At 38.0% G+C, this 17,321-nt stretch overlaps 2 protein-coding genes across 6 annotated transcripts in view; one reads left to right on the top strand and one right to left on the bottom strand.

The window, feature by feature from the left end:
- The window catches only part of gart (phosphoribosylglycinamide formyltransferase), a 32,140-nt gene extending 22,647 nt beyond the window's left edge, over positions 1 to 9,493 (top strand). For both annotated transcript variants that reach the window (XM_084395745.1, XM_084395746.1), the window contains 5 exons: positions 661 to 813; positions 1,504 to 1,634; positions 6,619 to 6,760; positions 7,153 to 7,268; positions 8,308 to 9,493. In XM_084395745.1, the coding sequence (XP_084251871.1) occupies positions 661 to 813; positions 1,504 to 1,634; positions 6,619 to 6,760; positions 7,153 to 7,268; positions 8,308 to 8,499 (734 nt within the window). In that variant the 3' untranslated portion in view covers positions 8,500 to 9,493. The remainder of the gene's footprint in view (positions 1 to 660; positions 814 to 1,503; positions 1,635 to 6,618; positions 6,761 to 7,152; positions 7,269 to 8,307) is intronic.
- Positions 9,494 to 10,508: 1,015 nt separating this feature from the next.
- Positions 10,509 to 16,162, bottom strand: atp5pf (ATP synthase peripheral stalk subunit F6). 4 transcript variants are annotated; one of them, XM_084392618.1, is made up of 4 exons: positions 16,049 to 16,162; positions 14,591 to 14,764; positions 13,118 to 13,242; positions 10,509 to 10,597 (listed from the first exon to the last, which is right to left on the bottom strand). In XM_084392618.1, the coding sequence occupies exons 2-4, from the start codon at positions 14,758 to 14,760 to the stop codon at positions 10,566 to 10,568; spliced, it is 327 nt and encodes a 108-aa protein (XP_084248744.1). In that variant the 5' UTR covers positions 14,761 to 14,764; positions 16,049 to 16,162; the 3' UTR covers positions 10,509 to 10,565. The 4 variants fall into 4 exon arrangements, with proteins under 4 accessions (XP_084248744.1, XP_084248745.1, XP_084248747.1 ...); XM_084392619.1 differs by having other exon boundaries at positions 14,591 to 14,796; positions 16,049 to 16,151; XM_084392621.1 differs by lacking the exon at positions 16,049 to 16,162 and adding an exon at positions 15,031 to 15,037 and having other exon boundaries at positions 14,591 to 14,787.
- Between the last annotated feature and the right edge of the window lie 1,159 nt (positions 16,163 to 17,321).

The raw sequence follows: 17,321 nt of genomic DNA, 5'->3' as shown, positions 1-17,321 counted from the left end.
ACACACACACACACACACACACACACACACACACACACACACACACACACACACACACACACAGAGCAGACCTGAGAGCCAACGAGTGCTGAGGCTCCTGAGGGCCCACGAGGAGGCCTGGGTCATCGGGTCACTCGCTCACAGACAACCTGGTCAGAACACACTCCTCTCACACACTCACACAGAGCAGACCTGAGGGCCAACGTGTGCTGAGGCTCCTGAGGGCCCAAGAGGAGGCCTGGGTCATCGGGTCACTCGCTCACAGACAACCCGGTCAGAACACACTCCTCACACTCACTCACTCACACACACACACACACACACACTCCTCTACATACACACACACACACACACACGCACACACTCATCTACACACACATATTCTTTGCGTATACCTTTGGTCGGTGTTATGAAACTGCACACACACACTGATGTCGGTTTATGGGTCGTGTTTGAACGAAGCGCTTTAGGAAGGCGTGGCTGAGCCTTTTAAGGATTTCTCTTTAGGTTTGACACTTTGAGCTTTGTAACTCTGCAGATCTTATGCGTGCACTAACAGCTACAGAACACTCTAAAGAGAAAGGATAACAAGAAATCGCATCACATGACCCCTTTAAGAGATGAGACTTTACAGTAAAGTGTGTGTGTTTCTGTTGACAGGTTCGGAGTGTGTGGTGGTCAGGAACCTGGAGCGGAGTCTGAGGGAGAGTCCGGGTCGCTCTCCCGACACCAGCGCTCAGCAGAACGGCTCTCTTCCCGGGGAACAGTCCTCGCGCAAGAGGACCCGAGTGGCCGTGCTGATCTCCGGAACCGGTGTGTGTGTGTGTGTGTGTGTGTGTGTGTGTCTGTGTGTGCACTGTTATCAGGGTTGGGGAACTTTGAAGAGCAATGCATTACAATATTGCGTTACTCCCTTAGAGAAACGTTTAACACTTACTTTACCAATAAAATAAAATAAAAATATATTTTTGGTTATGGTTTCACTGAATCATCGAAGGTCAAAAGCAAGTACATTGGTCAATAAAGTAAGATTAAATGCATAAAAATGTATGTTTTATAACTGTTGGGTATTTATATTTAAATATAATAGTATATAAAATACATATTTAATTATTGGAGGTTTGCATAGTATTCTGGTTCTGCATTTCACTGATTTTATGATTGAATATTATATATTTTTTGTGTGCAAGTGAGATGAGTAAATGCACACTCACATTTAGTCTAGAACCACAATAACCATCATGTTCACACACACACACACACACACACACACACACGCCACTTCGCTTCGATTTGTCTCAACATGGGGACAGGAGAGCTGTCAGTCAATAAATGTGAAAAAGTAACTCAGATATATTGTTGTACGTTTTAAAAGTTATGCGTTACTTTACTAGGTTTTGTTTTTTGTTACGTAATCAGATTACTTTTTCAAGTTACTTGTAATGAGTTACCCCCAACACTGCTGATCACATGACAGATACTGAGAGTGTGTGTGTGTGACAGGAACGAACCTGCAGGCACTGATGGAGCAGGCGAAGAAACCCTCGAGCTCGGCGGAGATCGTGGTGGTCATCTCCAACAGACCGGGTGTCACGGGGTTAAAGAGGGCGTCTATGGCCGGCATTCAGACGCGGGTTTGTATACAGAGATATATATATATCATAGACTGTAAAAAAATACGGACGACGCCCCTTCGCTCTCTCCATTGGTGAGAAGTGAAGCCGCCGGTGTCCCGATATGGCGCTGACATCTTGGGGCTTGAGTCCGCGCAGTAGCGATCTTGGACCAGACCTGCGCAGTAGTGAACAGGAAGTAAAGCCGCGTAATCAAGGCCCCGCCCTCACTCTCGGTGTGAAATAATTAATTATAGAAATTGAGATATTAAATTTAAAGCTCCAGTCTCCTCAGTCCTCCGAAGATCCCGAAAAAAAAGTCTGTTGGTGCTTCAGTGACTACTTTGCTCAGAGAACCTGTCAATCACAGCTGTCAATCATGACGTCACGCCACCGTTTTTATAGCATCAAATAACTGACTAAAAACAAACACTTGAATTTACATCAGCGTGATAAAAACTACAGTAAATGACAGAAACCACCTTCGGAAAAAAGATATTTGAAGTGTAATTAAATTGTTTAGTTGGTCTCAAGTCCCGTTGAATAACACGGGGAGGCGGGGCTTATGACCTATACTAGGACCAGCCACCGGGGGGCGATCGAGACGCTTTGGCTTCACTTTTCAGAGCTTGTGCGGCACGCTTGATATATATATATATATATATATATATATATATATATATATATATATATATATATATATATATATATATATATATATATATATATATATATATAGAGATATATATATATATATATATATATATATATATATATATATATATATATATATATATATATATATATATAGAGATATATAGAGATATATATATATATATATAGACACAGACATATATCTGTAGACACATTATGCATATAATACTGTCCTTACCAGACATGAAGGAACGAGCCACACTTTTAAATCTTAGTTTAGAGGTGTGCGATATTTACACAAAACTGTAGTTCAATTTGTGTATTTTTTGTGATTTTATCGAAAATTATAGTTATAGACGATACGATATGATTGTTGAGTGTGTTTTTGTGCTGACTCGTGAAGATTTTAATTTTATTAAGGCTGATATTTGCCACCTAAAATTGATTTCCGGGGGATTTATACCTTTTATAAGTGCAATTTTTACTACTACTAAGTCATAATTATTACATAATATAACATAAAAATCCAGTTATGACAAATTCATCGTTTAGACTTTTTAGTATTATCATTATGACTTTTTAATATTATAATTTACTTTTTATGATTATGACTTAGTATGTCATCATGACTTATCTCATAATTATGAATTTTTCTCATAACATAAGTTTTTACTTTTTGTCTCATAATTATGACTTGGTATATACATTTTTACTTTCTGTCATAATTGACCATCTCATAATTGATAAAAATTATAAATCATAAATTATAAAAAAGTTCTAATGAGATGGTCAAAATTATGACATACTATCTCATCTCATAATTATGAATTTTGTCATAATTGACTTTGTATTTTATAATTATGACTGTCATCATTGAGTTTTGATCTCATCATTGTGACTTTTTATGTCATAATTGATTTACCAAAATAAAAAAAATTCAGTTTTGCAAGCTACAATTATAAACAAGCATAAATAATGCTAGGAGATTGTTTTAAAACAAGATTTTGAATATCAAAATATGTAATTGTTTTTATTTTTTTATTTTATATAATGATAATTTAAAGATGAAAATACAACTGCCAGTTGGTTTTAGTGAGTCATTGAGTTATTCACTCGACCAGTTTGTTCGGAAACAGCTGATTCATTCAGAAATGAAGCGAGCGACTCTCTTTATGAATGAATTATTGATTCGTTCAGAAACGCTGATTCATTCAGGAACGAAGCGAGCGACTCTCTTTATTAGTGTTGCACGGTGTACCGATACTTCAAAAGTATCGCGATACTCGGAAATTAAAAACGTCACGATACCTAAATTTATCAGTATCGATACTTAAAAAAAAAAAAAAAAACGCCTCCCTATGGACATCTGTGTTTTTTTCCTGACGCACGGAGCAAAGAACCTGCCGCTGTCAGTGTCATGTGACAAAACACTACAGCGAGATGGCTGCATGTGAGAGCACAAGTGGTCCACGACTCGTAGAAAAAGATGAAGCGAGGAGTGACATATGGAAGTAACTTACGTTGCCTACCTTGCTCTGTTGCACGGTGCACCGATACTTCAAAAGTAAATCGGAAATTAAAAACATCACGATTCCTACATTTATTAGTATCGATACTTCTAAGAATGACCGCGTTCCAGATTTGTAAGGCCGGCGACACACTGGCTGCGTGTCGTGTCCGTTTTTATTTCGGCTCCCATGTTAACTGCCTGTTAACACGCGTCTGGGCGCAGCTCGAGACGCACGGAAAACGCGTGCATGTTAGAAATAGAACCGACGCCTATTTTTCAAGTGTTCCCAGGCAAAATAGAATAGGAAAAGATGTTTCTATGTCATTTTGACACGAATACATATTAATAAATGACATTTTGATGTTTGAAAGTTTTGACATAAATACAATATAAATGTAATTTAAAGAAATATTATCGATTTTCAAATATTGCACCTCTCAATACAGAACGAATTATTCTGTAGCCTATTTTGCCGTCAACACTGCCGACGTTGTCTTTGCTGCTATATATTTATGTTAAACATGAAGTATAGGCCTTCCACAACTCTCTCATGTCAAATATATCACCAATGAGGCTTATCATATGTTACCAATATTAAACATTGTTTAATGTAATCGCTGTTCATATTTTTATTCAAAGTTCAGAATCACGATAAAGCTCTTTTGCTTCTTATGATAAATGAGATAATGCTGCTAAATTTATAAAAAAAATTACCTTGAATGTCATTGCTCTTATTTTTTATATTTTTATATTTCATATTTTGTTCAAATGTTTAATATATCTGCTGTTCATATGTTCATTTATTAGTGTGTTATATGATTAGAATGTTGTCCCGGTTTTAAAATAAAGCACAGCAATGATATTTGAGAGTTTTCCTCCCTTTTCAGGAAAAGTATCGAAATCGCAATACTTGACTTGGTATCGGTATCGAAACAATAATTTTGGCATCGTGACAACACTACTCTTTATGAATGAATAATTGATTTGTTCGGAAACAGCTGATTCATTCAGAAATGAAGCGAGCGACTCTCTTTATGAATGAATTATTGATTTGTTCAGAAACAGCTGATTCATTCAGGAATGAAGTGAGCGACTCTATGAATGAATAATTGATTCGTTCGGAAACAGCTGATTCATTCAGGAATGAAGCGAGCGACTCTATGAATAAATAATTGATTCCTTCGGAAACAGCTGATTCATTCAGAAATGAAGCGAGCGACTCTTTATGAATGAATAATTGATTTGTTCAGAAACAGCTGATTCATTCAGGAATGAAGCGAGCGACTCTCTTTATGAATGAATAATTGATTCGTTCAGAAACAGCTGATTCATTCAGGAACGAAGCGAGCAACTCTCTTTATGAATGATTAATTGATTGGTTCAGAAACGCTGATTCATTCAGGAACGAAGCGAGCGACTCTCTTTATGAATGAATAATTGATTGGTTCAGAAACAGCTGATTCCTTCAGGAATGAAGCGAGCGACTCTCTTTATGAATGAATAATTGATTCGTTCAGAAACAGCTGATTCATTCAGGAACGAAGCGAGCGACTCTCTTTATGAATGATTAATTGATTGGTTCAGAAACGCTGATTCATTCAGGAACGAAGCGAGCGACTCTCTTTATGAATGAATAATTGATTGGTTCAGAAACAGCTGATTCATTCAGGAACGAAGCGAGCGACTCTCTTTATGAATGATTAATTGATTGGTTCAGAAACGCTGATTCATTCAGGAACGAAGCGAGCGACTCTCTTTATGAATGAATAATTGATTGGTTCAGAAACAGCTGATTCATTCAGGAACGAAGCGAGCGACTCTCTTTATGAATGAATAATTGATTGGTTCAGAAACAGCTGATTCATTCAGGAATGAAGCGAGCGACTCTCTTTATGAATGAATAATTGATTTGTTCGGAAACAGCTGATTCATTCAGAAATGAAGCGAGCGACTCTCTTTATGAATGAATAATTGATTCGTTCAGAAACAGCTGATTCATTCAGGAATGAACCGAGCGACTCTCTTTATGAATGAATAATTGATTTGTTCGGAAACAGCTGATTCATTCAGAAATGAAGCGAGCGACTCTCTTTATGAATGAATAATTGATTCGTTCAGAAACAGCTGATTCATTCAGGAATGAAGCGAGCGACTGTCTTTATGAATGATTAATTGATTGGTTCAGAAACAGCTGATTCATTCAGTAATGAAGCGAGCGAATCTCTTTATGAATGATTAATTGATTGGTTCGGAAACAGCTGATTCATTCAGTAATGAAGCGAGCGAATCTCTTTATGAATGAATAATTGATTGGTTCAGAAACGCTGATTCATTCAGTAACGAAACATCGCTCGGAGAGACACAATGCTTCTGTTGCACCTCTGGTTTATTTTGCCTACAAAAATAATTCCAAACAGACAATAGTGTGTAGATATTTAGTAAAGCCAGCACTCTTGCTGGTGTGATAGAGCTTATAATAGAAGTTTTTTCCCCCACGGAAGAAAAAAAAAGATGATTGCAACTTTTTATCTCACAATTCTGACTATTTATTGAGTTTATAACTTACAATTCAGACTTTTTCTGTTGTGTTTCTGACATGCTCGATACTGTCAGCTTCGTTAAAATGTATATTAAAAGCTTTCCTGTAGCTCAAACAGTGTAACGCCAAGGTCATGGGTTTGATTCCCAGGGAAAGCAAGAACTGATAAGAATGTAAACGTGTACCTTGAAATGCAATGTAAGTGGCTTTGGGTATGCCAAATGCATAAATGTAAACACATATTATGATATTATGATGATGGCTGACAGCTCTGTTGGTTCTGGATGTTGTTCGTCTGTCAGGTCGTGGATCATAAGCAGTACGGCAGCAGAGCCGAGTTCGACGGCACCATAGACCGGGTCCTGGAGGAGTTCGGGGTGGAGCTGGTGTGTCTGGCGGGTTTCATGCGGATCCTCACGGGACCCTTCGTCAGGAAGTGGAGCGGTGAGTGTGTGAACATCAACACCAGGGGGCGCCACTGGCTCCGTTGATAATAACAATTATTCAGTTAACAATATTACTTAAAAAAAAAAAAGTAATTGCTTCATTTAGTAATTTGATGTACTAAAATAAATCAAATTAAAATTGAACAAAAATAAAAACTGTTTGGACATTTATTTTAAAAAATCACTTAAATGAAACAAAAATATAAAAAAAGTTTAAAAAAAAGACGAATAGCATCTCAGTGATATTAAAATAACGCTGCTGAGGACGGGAATAAAATGGTAAGAATGCTAAAAAATGTGGAATATTTCTGAAATGTATATATTTTTTCCTCTTTAAAGTGGTTGTGTATTTGCTCCAGGACTGAGTGTGTGTGTGTGTGTGTGTCTCAGGGAAGATGCTGAACATCCACCCGTCGCTGCTGCCGTCCTTTAAAGGAGTGAACGCTCAGAAACAGGCGCTTCAGGCCGGCGTTCGTGTCACCGGATGCACCGTTCACTTCGTGGCCGTACGTTTCTCACAGAAGCCAGCGTTCTACAGTAACATTAAGCACAATACATTCGGGATTGTCGTCATGCAATCCCAAGAATGAATGCAGATTCCAAGTGGAATTTACAATCATATCAAGGGGATCTCTCCTCAACCACCACCCAGTGTGGTGGTGGTTGAGGAGAGATCCCCTTGATATGATTGTAAAGTGCTTTGGGTGTACAGTAGTACATATGAAAGCGCTATATAAATGCCCTATTCTATTCTATTCTATTCTTCTATTCTATTCAACCGGTCGCTATTTACAGCAGGGGTGCCCAATCCTGCTCCTGCCGATCGCCTGTCCTGCACAGTTCATCTCCAACCTCATCAAACACTCCTGCCTTTCATTGTCAAGTGATCCTGAAGACCTTAATTGGTTGCTTCAGGTGTGTTTGATGAGGGTTGGAGATGAACTGTGCAGGACAGGCGATGGGCAGGAGCAGGGTTGGGCACCCCTGATTTACAGCATCTTGTATTTTTGCCTTTTATTTCCAAAACAACTTTTTTTTATTTATTTTTTTATTTTTTTTACAATAATAACCCTGTAGTTTTTTATTTTATTTATTTATTTTTTACTTTACTTTTTTTCACAATAATAACTATGGAGGCTTGTTTCCGCCACAAAATAAAACATTTTAAAAGATAATTGCGACTTTTTATCACACAATTCTGACTTTATAACACATAATTGTGAGTTTATATCTCGCAATTCTGACATCTTTTCTCAGGATTGTGAGATATAAAGTCCAATTCTAAGGAAAAAAAAAAGACGGACTTTTTTTTTTACCTCAGCATAGTTTATATCTCACAATTGCGACTTTATTTCTCAGAATTGCGACTTTATATAGAATTCTGACTTGATATATCGCAATTGTGGGAAAAAAAATAAAAAGTCGCAATTATTATTTATTTATTATTCAGTGGCGGAAACAAGCTTCCATAAATAACCCTGTAGTTTTGAGGGTTTTTTTCCACAGTAATAACCCTGTAGTTTTGTTAAATTCACTCTCTGACAGGAGGAAGTGGACGCCGGGGCGATCGTGGTTCAGGAGGCGGTTCCCATCCTGATGACTGACAGCGAAGACAGCCTATCAGAGCGCATCAGGGAGGCGGAGCATCGAGCCTTCCCAGCAGCCCTAGAGCTGGTGTCCAGCGGTGGCGTGAAGCTCAGAGACGACGGGAGGATCGTGTGGAACCAGAACCTTTAGGGATACACACACACACACACACACACACACACACACACACACACACGCGCACACACACACACGCACACACACACTGATGATGAACACGCATGTTTCAGGCTGTGCTTCGTTACATTCCCGACAGTTTTCTTGCACATCTGCCTCTACTGTAGTGCCAGGTCTGACCAGTATTAGCCAGATTGACTGCTGAGAATTATATGCCATGTACAAGAGAAACTTTATTCTCTGCATGTAATAGAACGAGATCAATGTTTGCTCTTGCTATTAAACTTGCACTAACAAGTGTGACTGTGCATGTTGTTACTCTGAAAATGTTTATGACACTCTTTTATGAACACCAAACAAAATCATGGTATCATGTAGTTTACCTTCCTAAGATCATAATTATGTGTAAACCACATTTTTTGAGGTTTTTCGAGATTTATCAGGTCTTAAGCAGGGATTTTTTATTGGACTAGAAATAGTTAAACATTACATCATTATTCAGTGATTTATGACGGGCGGATCGTGTGGAGTCTTCAGGGATAAACACACACACACACACACACACACACACAGGTTTCAAACACTGTCATTTGATTACATTCCAGGGTTTTCTAGCATCTGCTTTACCAATAATTAATGTATTTACTGTAGTGCCCGTTCTGAACAGTATTAATCATGGTTGTGATTTGCTGAGATTTTCAGGTTTTAAGGGATTTTTCATAGGACATTACATCATTATTCAGTGATTTATATTCGGTTGTTCAGCTTAATTTACAGTACATCACCTCTCAGGTTTTCCATTCCACACGTGACGCTTTGAGAAACACAAATCCTGTTTATTTTGTACATACCGATATGGATTTTCAGTGCTAATTTATTTATATCTTTAAAGACAGACCAACTTTTGACTCCAATAATGTATTAATTGATATTGACTTCTGTTCAGGCCATCAAGTATTCAATAATATTTTAAAGTCTCCCCTGTAGTCAATAATTAAACTCATCTTTGATCTCCAAAATGACATTTAAATGTTTTTTCCTTGAAAAAAAAATTAGTCATGGCTTAAAATATCTTGAATGTAACTCGACACCCTTGCCTCATTTAGTATGCGCGGTTCTATGAATATGCAAATGAGCCCCGCCTCCACTCACTCACTCAGCTCAGAGATCCACTGGTTGACGATCACATTGTGGTCTCACTTTAGATTACAGTCCAATTCTCACTATTAACTAATTATTAACTATGAACTAAATTCCTTATGACTGCTTATTAATCATTAGTAAGGTCAAGTTTAGGGATGTAGAATATGGTCATGAAGAATAAGGCATTAATATGTGCTTTATAAGTACTGATAAACAGCCAATATCTTAGTAATATGCATGATAATAAGCAACTAGTTAATAGCGAGAATTGGACCCGAAACTAAATTTTATTAAAACCTAAACTATTTGATAAGACTTTTCAGGTCTCGTTTGAATATAATGTAGTTACCTCATGTTAAAGTCTCACTTTAGTCAATCGTTTTATCCCTTAAAGCTCATCTTTGATCACCAAAATGACATATTTAAACATTATTTCCTTGAAAAAAAAAAGTCATGTCTTAAAATATCTTGAATGTAACTCGACACCCTCGCCTCATTTAGTATTCGTGGTTCTATGAATATGCAAATGAGCCCCGCCTCCACTCACTCACTCAGCTCAGAGATCCACTGGTTGACGATCACACGTTGATCTGATTGGTTACAAGGTAGTTTGTGACGTCAGAAACACCAGCGATTTCAAAGCGTGTTTTTGAGACTGTCTTTGGTTCACTGCAGTTTTAAGGAGGAAATACTCAGCAATGGTGTCGACTTATGAACTTACACATGCTTTGTCTTAAAGCGTATTAAAAACACCACATACACACATAAACAACATTAAAAGCTGGATTTACACCACAGGGGGACTTTAATGGTTCTTTTAACATTCACTGATAACATTTTGCATGAACCTCTTCAAAGACCTGGACATCACAGACACAAAATGAGTTTTGAACCAAAGTTTGTTTATTAAATATTGTGTAGAGATTTCCAGAAGTTGATCATTTAGGCACCACCTCCTCCAGTGCGGGTTCTGAGGAAACAACAACACACGTGTCATTAAACAAGCTAGCGGTAAACCTCCAACATGTCATTCATCCAGATCAGCTGACGCATCAAACTTCAAACTAGTTGCACTGACTCAACTAATATGGTTCTAAACTAATTATTTCGAGATTAATAAGGAGATTAAAAGGATGTTTGGAAACACAATAATTGTATCTACTAATAAAAATATTTTTGAAGCAGGTATATGGAACATTTTTCCTGATCTCTGATCAATTTTGTACACATTTAATGACATTCACATAATAAAAGGAGGAGTTGCAGTTAAAGTCTCTAACTGGTCTGATTAACCAAGCCCTCCATAAAACAAACCCTACCATTTAATAAAATATCACATCTTCATAAGTAATGGTATTGGATGATTTGTTCATTTAATAGATCACAACTTGAATAAAACATTTGTAAATGCTCTTTTCACTGCATTTACACTGTTCTGGCCAGCAGGGGTCGCCAGTGTCGCGATTCAAAACACTTTTCAATCATTTTGGGATTGACTCAGTTTCAAAAAGCTTCTTTTCTCCCATTACTATAACAATGTTGCCCACTATCACCTTACATTACTGATCAAAATTCATATCTCTTATTTTCCATGTTAACTGTTAATAGGTAGCCTGACTACGTCAGACTTCTTACTTAATGTGATTGAAGTTTAAAATCATTGGTTCCCGTAAGCCAGACAAGCGTTCGCACCGCCAGCAGGAACTCTGAAGTGACGTGAGACGCGCTTGTTGTTGAGACTTTTATTTTGACGGCGCTGAGAACGCCAGAGCTCACATTCTCCTGTTCATTACTGTACGATCTGTCTAACAGTCCTGTCTAATACATCATTATATAGAGCTGGTATACACAGACAGCGATGAAGAGTTATTAGTGTGTGTGTGTGTGTGTGTGTGTTGATGTCCAGTGTTGCTGAGCAGAAACACATAATCATGTTTCTCTTGATCCCTCAAAGTTGTGTTGGGTTTTCTCCTCAGCGTAAAGATTGAGAGGTTCATCTATCTCGGTTTTACATGTTCGTAGAGTTAGTTTCTGGAGTAAAATTCGTGCGTTCGGCCAATCAGCGAACACTAGCGTCACTGCAGCTCCTATAGCGCTGGGTTAGACCGACTCTGGAGGAGGAGTACATCACTTCCTCTAAAAGGAGTTCCTGGAGCTGAAATCATTCCTAGTTCCTGCGGCGCGAACACGACACACACCGGGAACTTACGCCAATAGTTCTAGGAACTATGAAAATGTTCCTCCGGTGCGAAAGCCTCTAATATTGTTAAGAACATTCTGCTTTACAATAGTATTATATTTCTGTCATAAGTTCTTCAAGTTAAGGCGAGACACTACAGGTGAATAGGGTCAAATCTTTAACTAGCAGATATCACCATGAAACTTTCCCAGTTGATTTCCTACATTACGATGAGAAAAAAAATGTATTACAAGTTTTCTGTAATTGAATGTTTAAATATGCAAATTAGGCAATATCTAATTAAATATGCGCTAATTTGCATATATAAAAAAACTAAATCTGAGTATTGGATAAAGCCAAGTTAAAGATAATTTTTTCATTGTGTTCACATATTAGATGGGAAAAAAAATTACAGGGATTTATGGATATCTACTTTTGTTATCCTGTAAATCAGAATATACTGTCAATAGCCTTAAAAAAATTATTTTCGCCATGTTTTTTGGAATAAAATGTTATATAAATCAGGCTAGGAATAATATATTTACAAATCCCTCTGTAAATGTCTTCATAATATAACTGGGTACAAGACTGGAGAGTTTGGTGTGTATCGGTGCTGCTGAAGTGGAGATGTCGGAGAGAAAAGTCATTTTGAGAAAACGGGCTTTAAAGATTTATCATCAGCCAATGAGATTGCGCATTCAGCCCTTTTACTTTCACGATTGGTTGCTGATAAAAAGGAAATGCCCATATTTGGATCCGACAGCATTGTACAGGAGAGAGAGAGCTTTCCAGAGGTGTGTGTGATGACGGAGCAGCGGGAGGATTTACAACGCCAACTTTTGTTGAGTTTATGAGAAATCTACAGACGCAAACAGACAAAGTGTGTAAAATAAAGACCTAAATGTGGATTTCTGACTTTTCCAAAGTCTCCAAAAATCTCAAAAAAAAAAAAAAAAAAAAAAAACCGATGTTTTTGCCTGCCGTGTCTGGCGTTAAACTGTGGCATTATTGTGGAGCTTTGAGTTTGTGTTTCTGCCGATAGTCTTCTCAGATGAAGAGGTGAACCGCTGCTGAAGAGACTCCGGAGGTGAAGTTCATGCGCTCATACAGTGAGACGCGGACGAGTGTCAAGCGTATTTAATAGCGCTGGGTGTCAATTCAGATGTTCCAATTCAATTCGATTCGATTAAGATTCTCGATTGGATTCTCGATTTCTAGGTTCCTCCGGTGCGAAAGCCCCTAGTGTTCTTTATTTTTGGATCTTATTTCAGTAGTTATGTTTAATCCTGTGCTGAACGAATCCAGGCTCACCGGGGAACTTGAACTGGGGGAACTGGGTCAGATCTCCTCCTCCATACAGGCGCTGGAGTTTCGTCAGCTCATCCGTCAGGTTCTTCTGATAGTCTGGACCCGCTTCAACCACTCCACCTGAGGACCTGACACACACACACACACAGAGAAACTTTACTAAATTACAACTAGAACCAAATATTATGGCATTACCAAATCCAGAGAAATTCAATCATATGTTGGGAGAAAACTCTAGCTCGATCACAACAGCAGAAGAAACTACGAGAGTCAGCCAGTGGACGAAACTGAAGTCAGAAATATGCTTATCTTGTCTGAATGCAGGTACTAATGTACAAAGGTGTTTTTATTTTATTTATTTTTTATCTTAATTCTTTTTCTTGTTATGTCGTTTATATAAGTGTATTCATGCATTTTTTTACTGCTTGATTTATTGATTATTGCTTATGTAATGATCAATGCTTTGGCAATACTGTACAAGACAAGTCACGCCAATAAAGCTAATCTGAGAGAGAGAGAGAGAGAGAGAGAGAGAGAGAGAGAGAGAGAGAGAGAGAGAGAGAGAGAGTGTAAGTGAGTGTGTGTGTGTGTGTGTGTGTGTGTGTGTGAGAGAGAGTCAGTGAGTCAGTGAGTGAGTGAGTGAGTGAGTGAGTAAGTGAGTGTGTGTGTGTGTGTGTGTGTGTGTGTGTGTGTGTGTGAGAGTCAGTGAGTGAGTGTGAGAGAGTCAGTGAGTGTGAGTGAGTGTGCGAGTGTGAGTGAGCGAGTGTGAGTGAGCGAGTGTGAGTGAGCGAGTGTGAGTGAGCGAGTCAGTGAGTGAGCGAGTCAGTGAGTGAGCGAGCGAGCGAGCGAATCAGTGAGCGAGTGAGTGAGTGAGTGAGTGAGTAAGCGAATCAGTGAGTGTGTGTGAGAATCAGTGAGTGAGTGTGTGAATAAGTCAGTGAGTGAGTGAGCAAGCGAATCAGTGAGTGAGTGAGTGAGTGAGTGAGTGAGTGAGTGAATCAGTGAGTGAGTGAGTGAGTGAGTGAGTGAGTGAATCAGTGAGTGAGTGAGTGAGTGAGTGAGCAAGCGAATCAGTGAGTGAGTGAATCAGTGAATCAGTGAGTGAGTGAGTGAGTGAGTGAGTGAGTGAATCAGTGAGTGAGTGAGTGAGTGAATCAGTGAATCAGTGAATCAGTGAGTGAGTGAGTGAGCAAGCGAATCAGTGAGTGAGTGAGTGAGTGAGTGAATCAGTGAGTGAGTGAGTGAGTCAGTGAATCAGTGAGTGAGTGAGTGAGTGAGTGAGTGAGTGAATCAGTGAATCAGTGAGTGAGTGAGTGAGTGAGTGAGTGAGTGAGTGAGTCAGTGAATCAGTGAGTGAGTGAGTGAGTGAGTGAGTGAGTCAGTGAATCAGTGAGTGAGTGAGTGAGTGAGTCAGTGAATCAGTGAGTGAGTGAGTGAGTCAGTGAATCAGTGAGTGAATCAGCTGCATCAACACACTTGCTCTTGGAGTTGTACTCGCGGATCTTGTCCAGGAACAGCTTCTGCACGGGATCCAGGTCTCTGGTTTTGTTGAAGAGCACAGCGGAGAGACCGATGTTCCTGCGCAGCGACACACTCACGACCGAACGCAACAGAGACGACAGCCGGAAGAGCCGATGAAGAGCCATGATGCTGCCGGAGGGACACACACACACGGAGAATCACTGACAGAAACACACACACGGAGAATCACTGACAGACACACACACGGAGAATCACTGACAGACACACACACGGAGAATCACTGACAGACACACACACAGAGAATCACTGACAGACACACACACACACACACACGGAGAATCACTGACAGAAACACACACACACACACACACACACACACAGAGAATCACTGACAGACACACACACGGAGGAATCACTGACAGACACACACACACACGGAGAATCACTGACAGACACACACACACACACACACACACACACACACACACGGAGAACCACTGACAGACACACACACACACGGAGAATCACTGACAGACACACACACACACACACACACACACACACACACACACACACACGGAGAACCACTGACAGACACACACACACACCATCCATCACCACCTCTTCGTTGGGCGGTTTATCATCCCGGAAATAATCGCCATTGACTATATTACTGTCATCATAAAGGAATAGTTCACCTAAAATCCCATGATTTATAATAATATATGATTTTTAATCCATACAGCTGCAGGTTATGTTATAATACTGACTTTTTTCATCTCTTTGGGTGAACGATCCCATTCCCTTTAAAACCAAAAATACACCCTTTTCAAAAAACTTTTCATTCTTAAGAATATTAGAATACATTACATATCCTACAAAAATATAAATAAATACACCTTTGTTAAAGTGCGATTACGACACATTTGAAAAACATTACAAACACATCAAATGTAATAAAAAAAATTAATGCGTTTTGGTTTTAATATTTTTGATACCCGTGTATGGAATCCCATTTCTGCAACATTAGACATAAAAATCATGCTTTGATAAATTTTAAATTACGACATTATGCATACCAAGTTATAATCATGACTTATGATGCCATAATTCCATCAGTTTTATGTCAAACAAAAGTCTTCTATACATTTGAGCTAATTTCACAAATCATTATTTACATGATACTACAAGGTACTTATGTAAAATAATCAGGGGACTTTGACTAATCTCTCTCGCTGATGTTTAATTACCGCTTGATTAACATATTAATGCATATCTTGAGTTTTAAAACGTTCATTAACAGCAGTGACTCGTCTGATGACATTGACCTCACGCGCAGTAAAGCGCTACTGCTGTTTAAAACACATACAAGAGTTTATATGCACAAGCATAACAATAATATTCTCATTTTCATTCGAAACAAACAAGATAAAGAACAATATCACGTCTAACCTTGTGTTTGACACCCGATGCACAGAAGAGCAGATGACGCTAAGTGCTTCCGGGTCACCGCGCGTGCTTATGGGTATGACGCACCATTCACTGCCGGTGTTATGACGAATCGGGTCCTCCCATAGACAGTAAAAGAAAAAGAGGTCCTCCTCGAAATTGGGTCTCCATCAACTTTGATCATACTAAATACATACGAACGATATTACCTTAAAATAGGCTGCATAATATATAATTTTCTGTTTTGTGAAATAGCAAGGCCTTTTTCTTTTCATTTTGTGTGTGTGTTTAAATAGCGTTTCGGTCATTATATATACATACATACATACATACATACATATATATATATAGGATAATTATACACACACACACACACACACACACACACACACACACACACACACACATATATATATATTAGCCTATTAAAAAAAACATCTATGAGGAATTATGATATTTGGACAGCAGAGGGAGACCGTGTTTATAAAGGTTTATGCAGTTGCTGTGCAGAGAATACAAAAGTGATGTGGAAATGATTAAGCCGTTATATATGGCGGCAATATGACAATTAATAACAGAAATGTAATCGATCATTCAAATAAAATAAAATTATTAAGGATTCTGTTCATGTAAAGACTAAATACTGACTTTAAATTTATATAAATATATTAAAAATATTTATAAAACATGACATGCCACTACAAGGATATACTGAACACAGAGATGGTGACAAATAAACCATCACCGAGCACACTGAAATACAATGAATATGTAAATATGACAAATAATAACGCATGCAATACCTGTGGTAATAAATATTTCAAAATAAAATCATAACCTGAGTATTCTGTTCATGTGAACACTAATTTCTAGTAGATTTTTTATATTAATTTATAGCACATTATATATATATATATGCTATATACACTACTGTTCAAAGGTTTGGGGTCAGTAAGATTTTTTAATGTTTTTAAAACAAGTCTCTTCTGCTCACCAAGGCTGCGTTTATTTGATAAAAAACAATAAAAAAAACAGTAATATTGTGAAATATTATGACAATTTAAAATGACTGTTTTCTATGTGAATATATAGTAAAGTGTAATTTATATCCTGTGATCAAAGCTGAATTTTCAGCATCATTACTCCAGTCTTCAGCGTCACATGATCCTTCAGAAATCACTCTAATATGAGGATTTGATGATCAAGAAACATTTATGATTATTATCAGTGTTGAAAACAGTTTTTTACCATTTTTTTGTAAAAATTCTTTGTTGAA

The sequence above is a fragment of the Rutilus rutilus genome (assembly GCF_951802725.1).
Source record: "Rutilus rutilus genome assembly, chromosome: 2".
NCBI lineage: Eukaryota > Metazoa > Chordata > Actinopteri > Cypriniformes > Leuciscidae > Rutilus > Rutilus rutilus.
Note: the sequence above shows the minus strand (reverse complement) of the source record. Positions and strands in the feature narration are given on the sequence as shown.

Bases quoted from the DNA above. Each gene is read 5' to 3' on its own strand.
- atp5pf (XM_084392618.1), bottom strand. From the start codon at position 14,760: ATGGCTCTTCATCGGCTCTTCCGGCTGTCGTCTCTGTTGCGTTCGGTC. The intron at 13,243-14,590 runs GTGTGTTGATGC...TGTGTGTGTCAG, and splicing joins GAGTACAACTCCAAGAGCAA to GTCCTCAGGTGGAGTGGTTG. The intron at 10,598-13,117 runs GTGAGCCTGGAT...TTGTTTCCTCAG, and splicing joins CCCCCAGTTCAAGTTCCCCG to AACCCGCACTGGAGGAGGTG.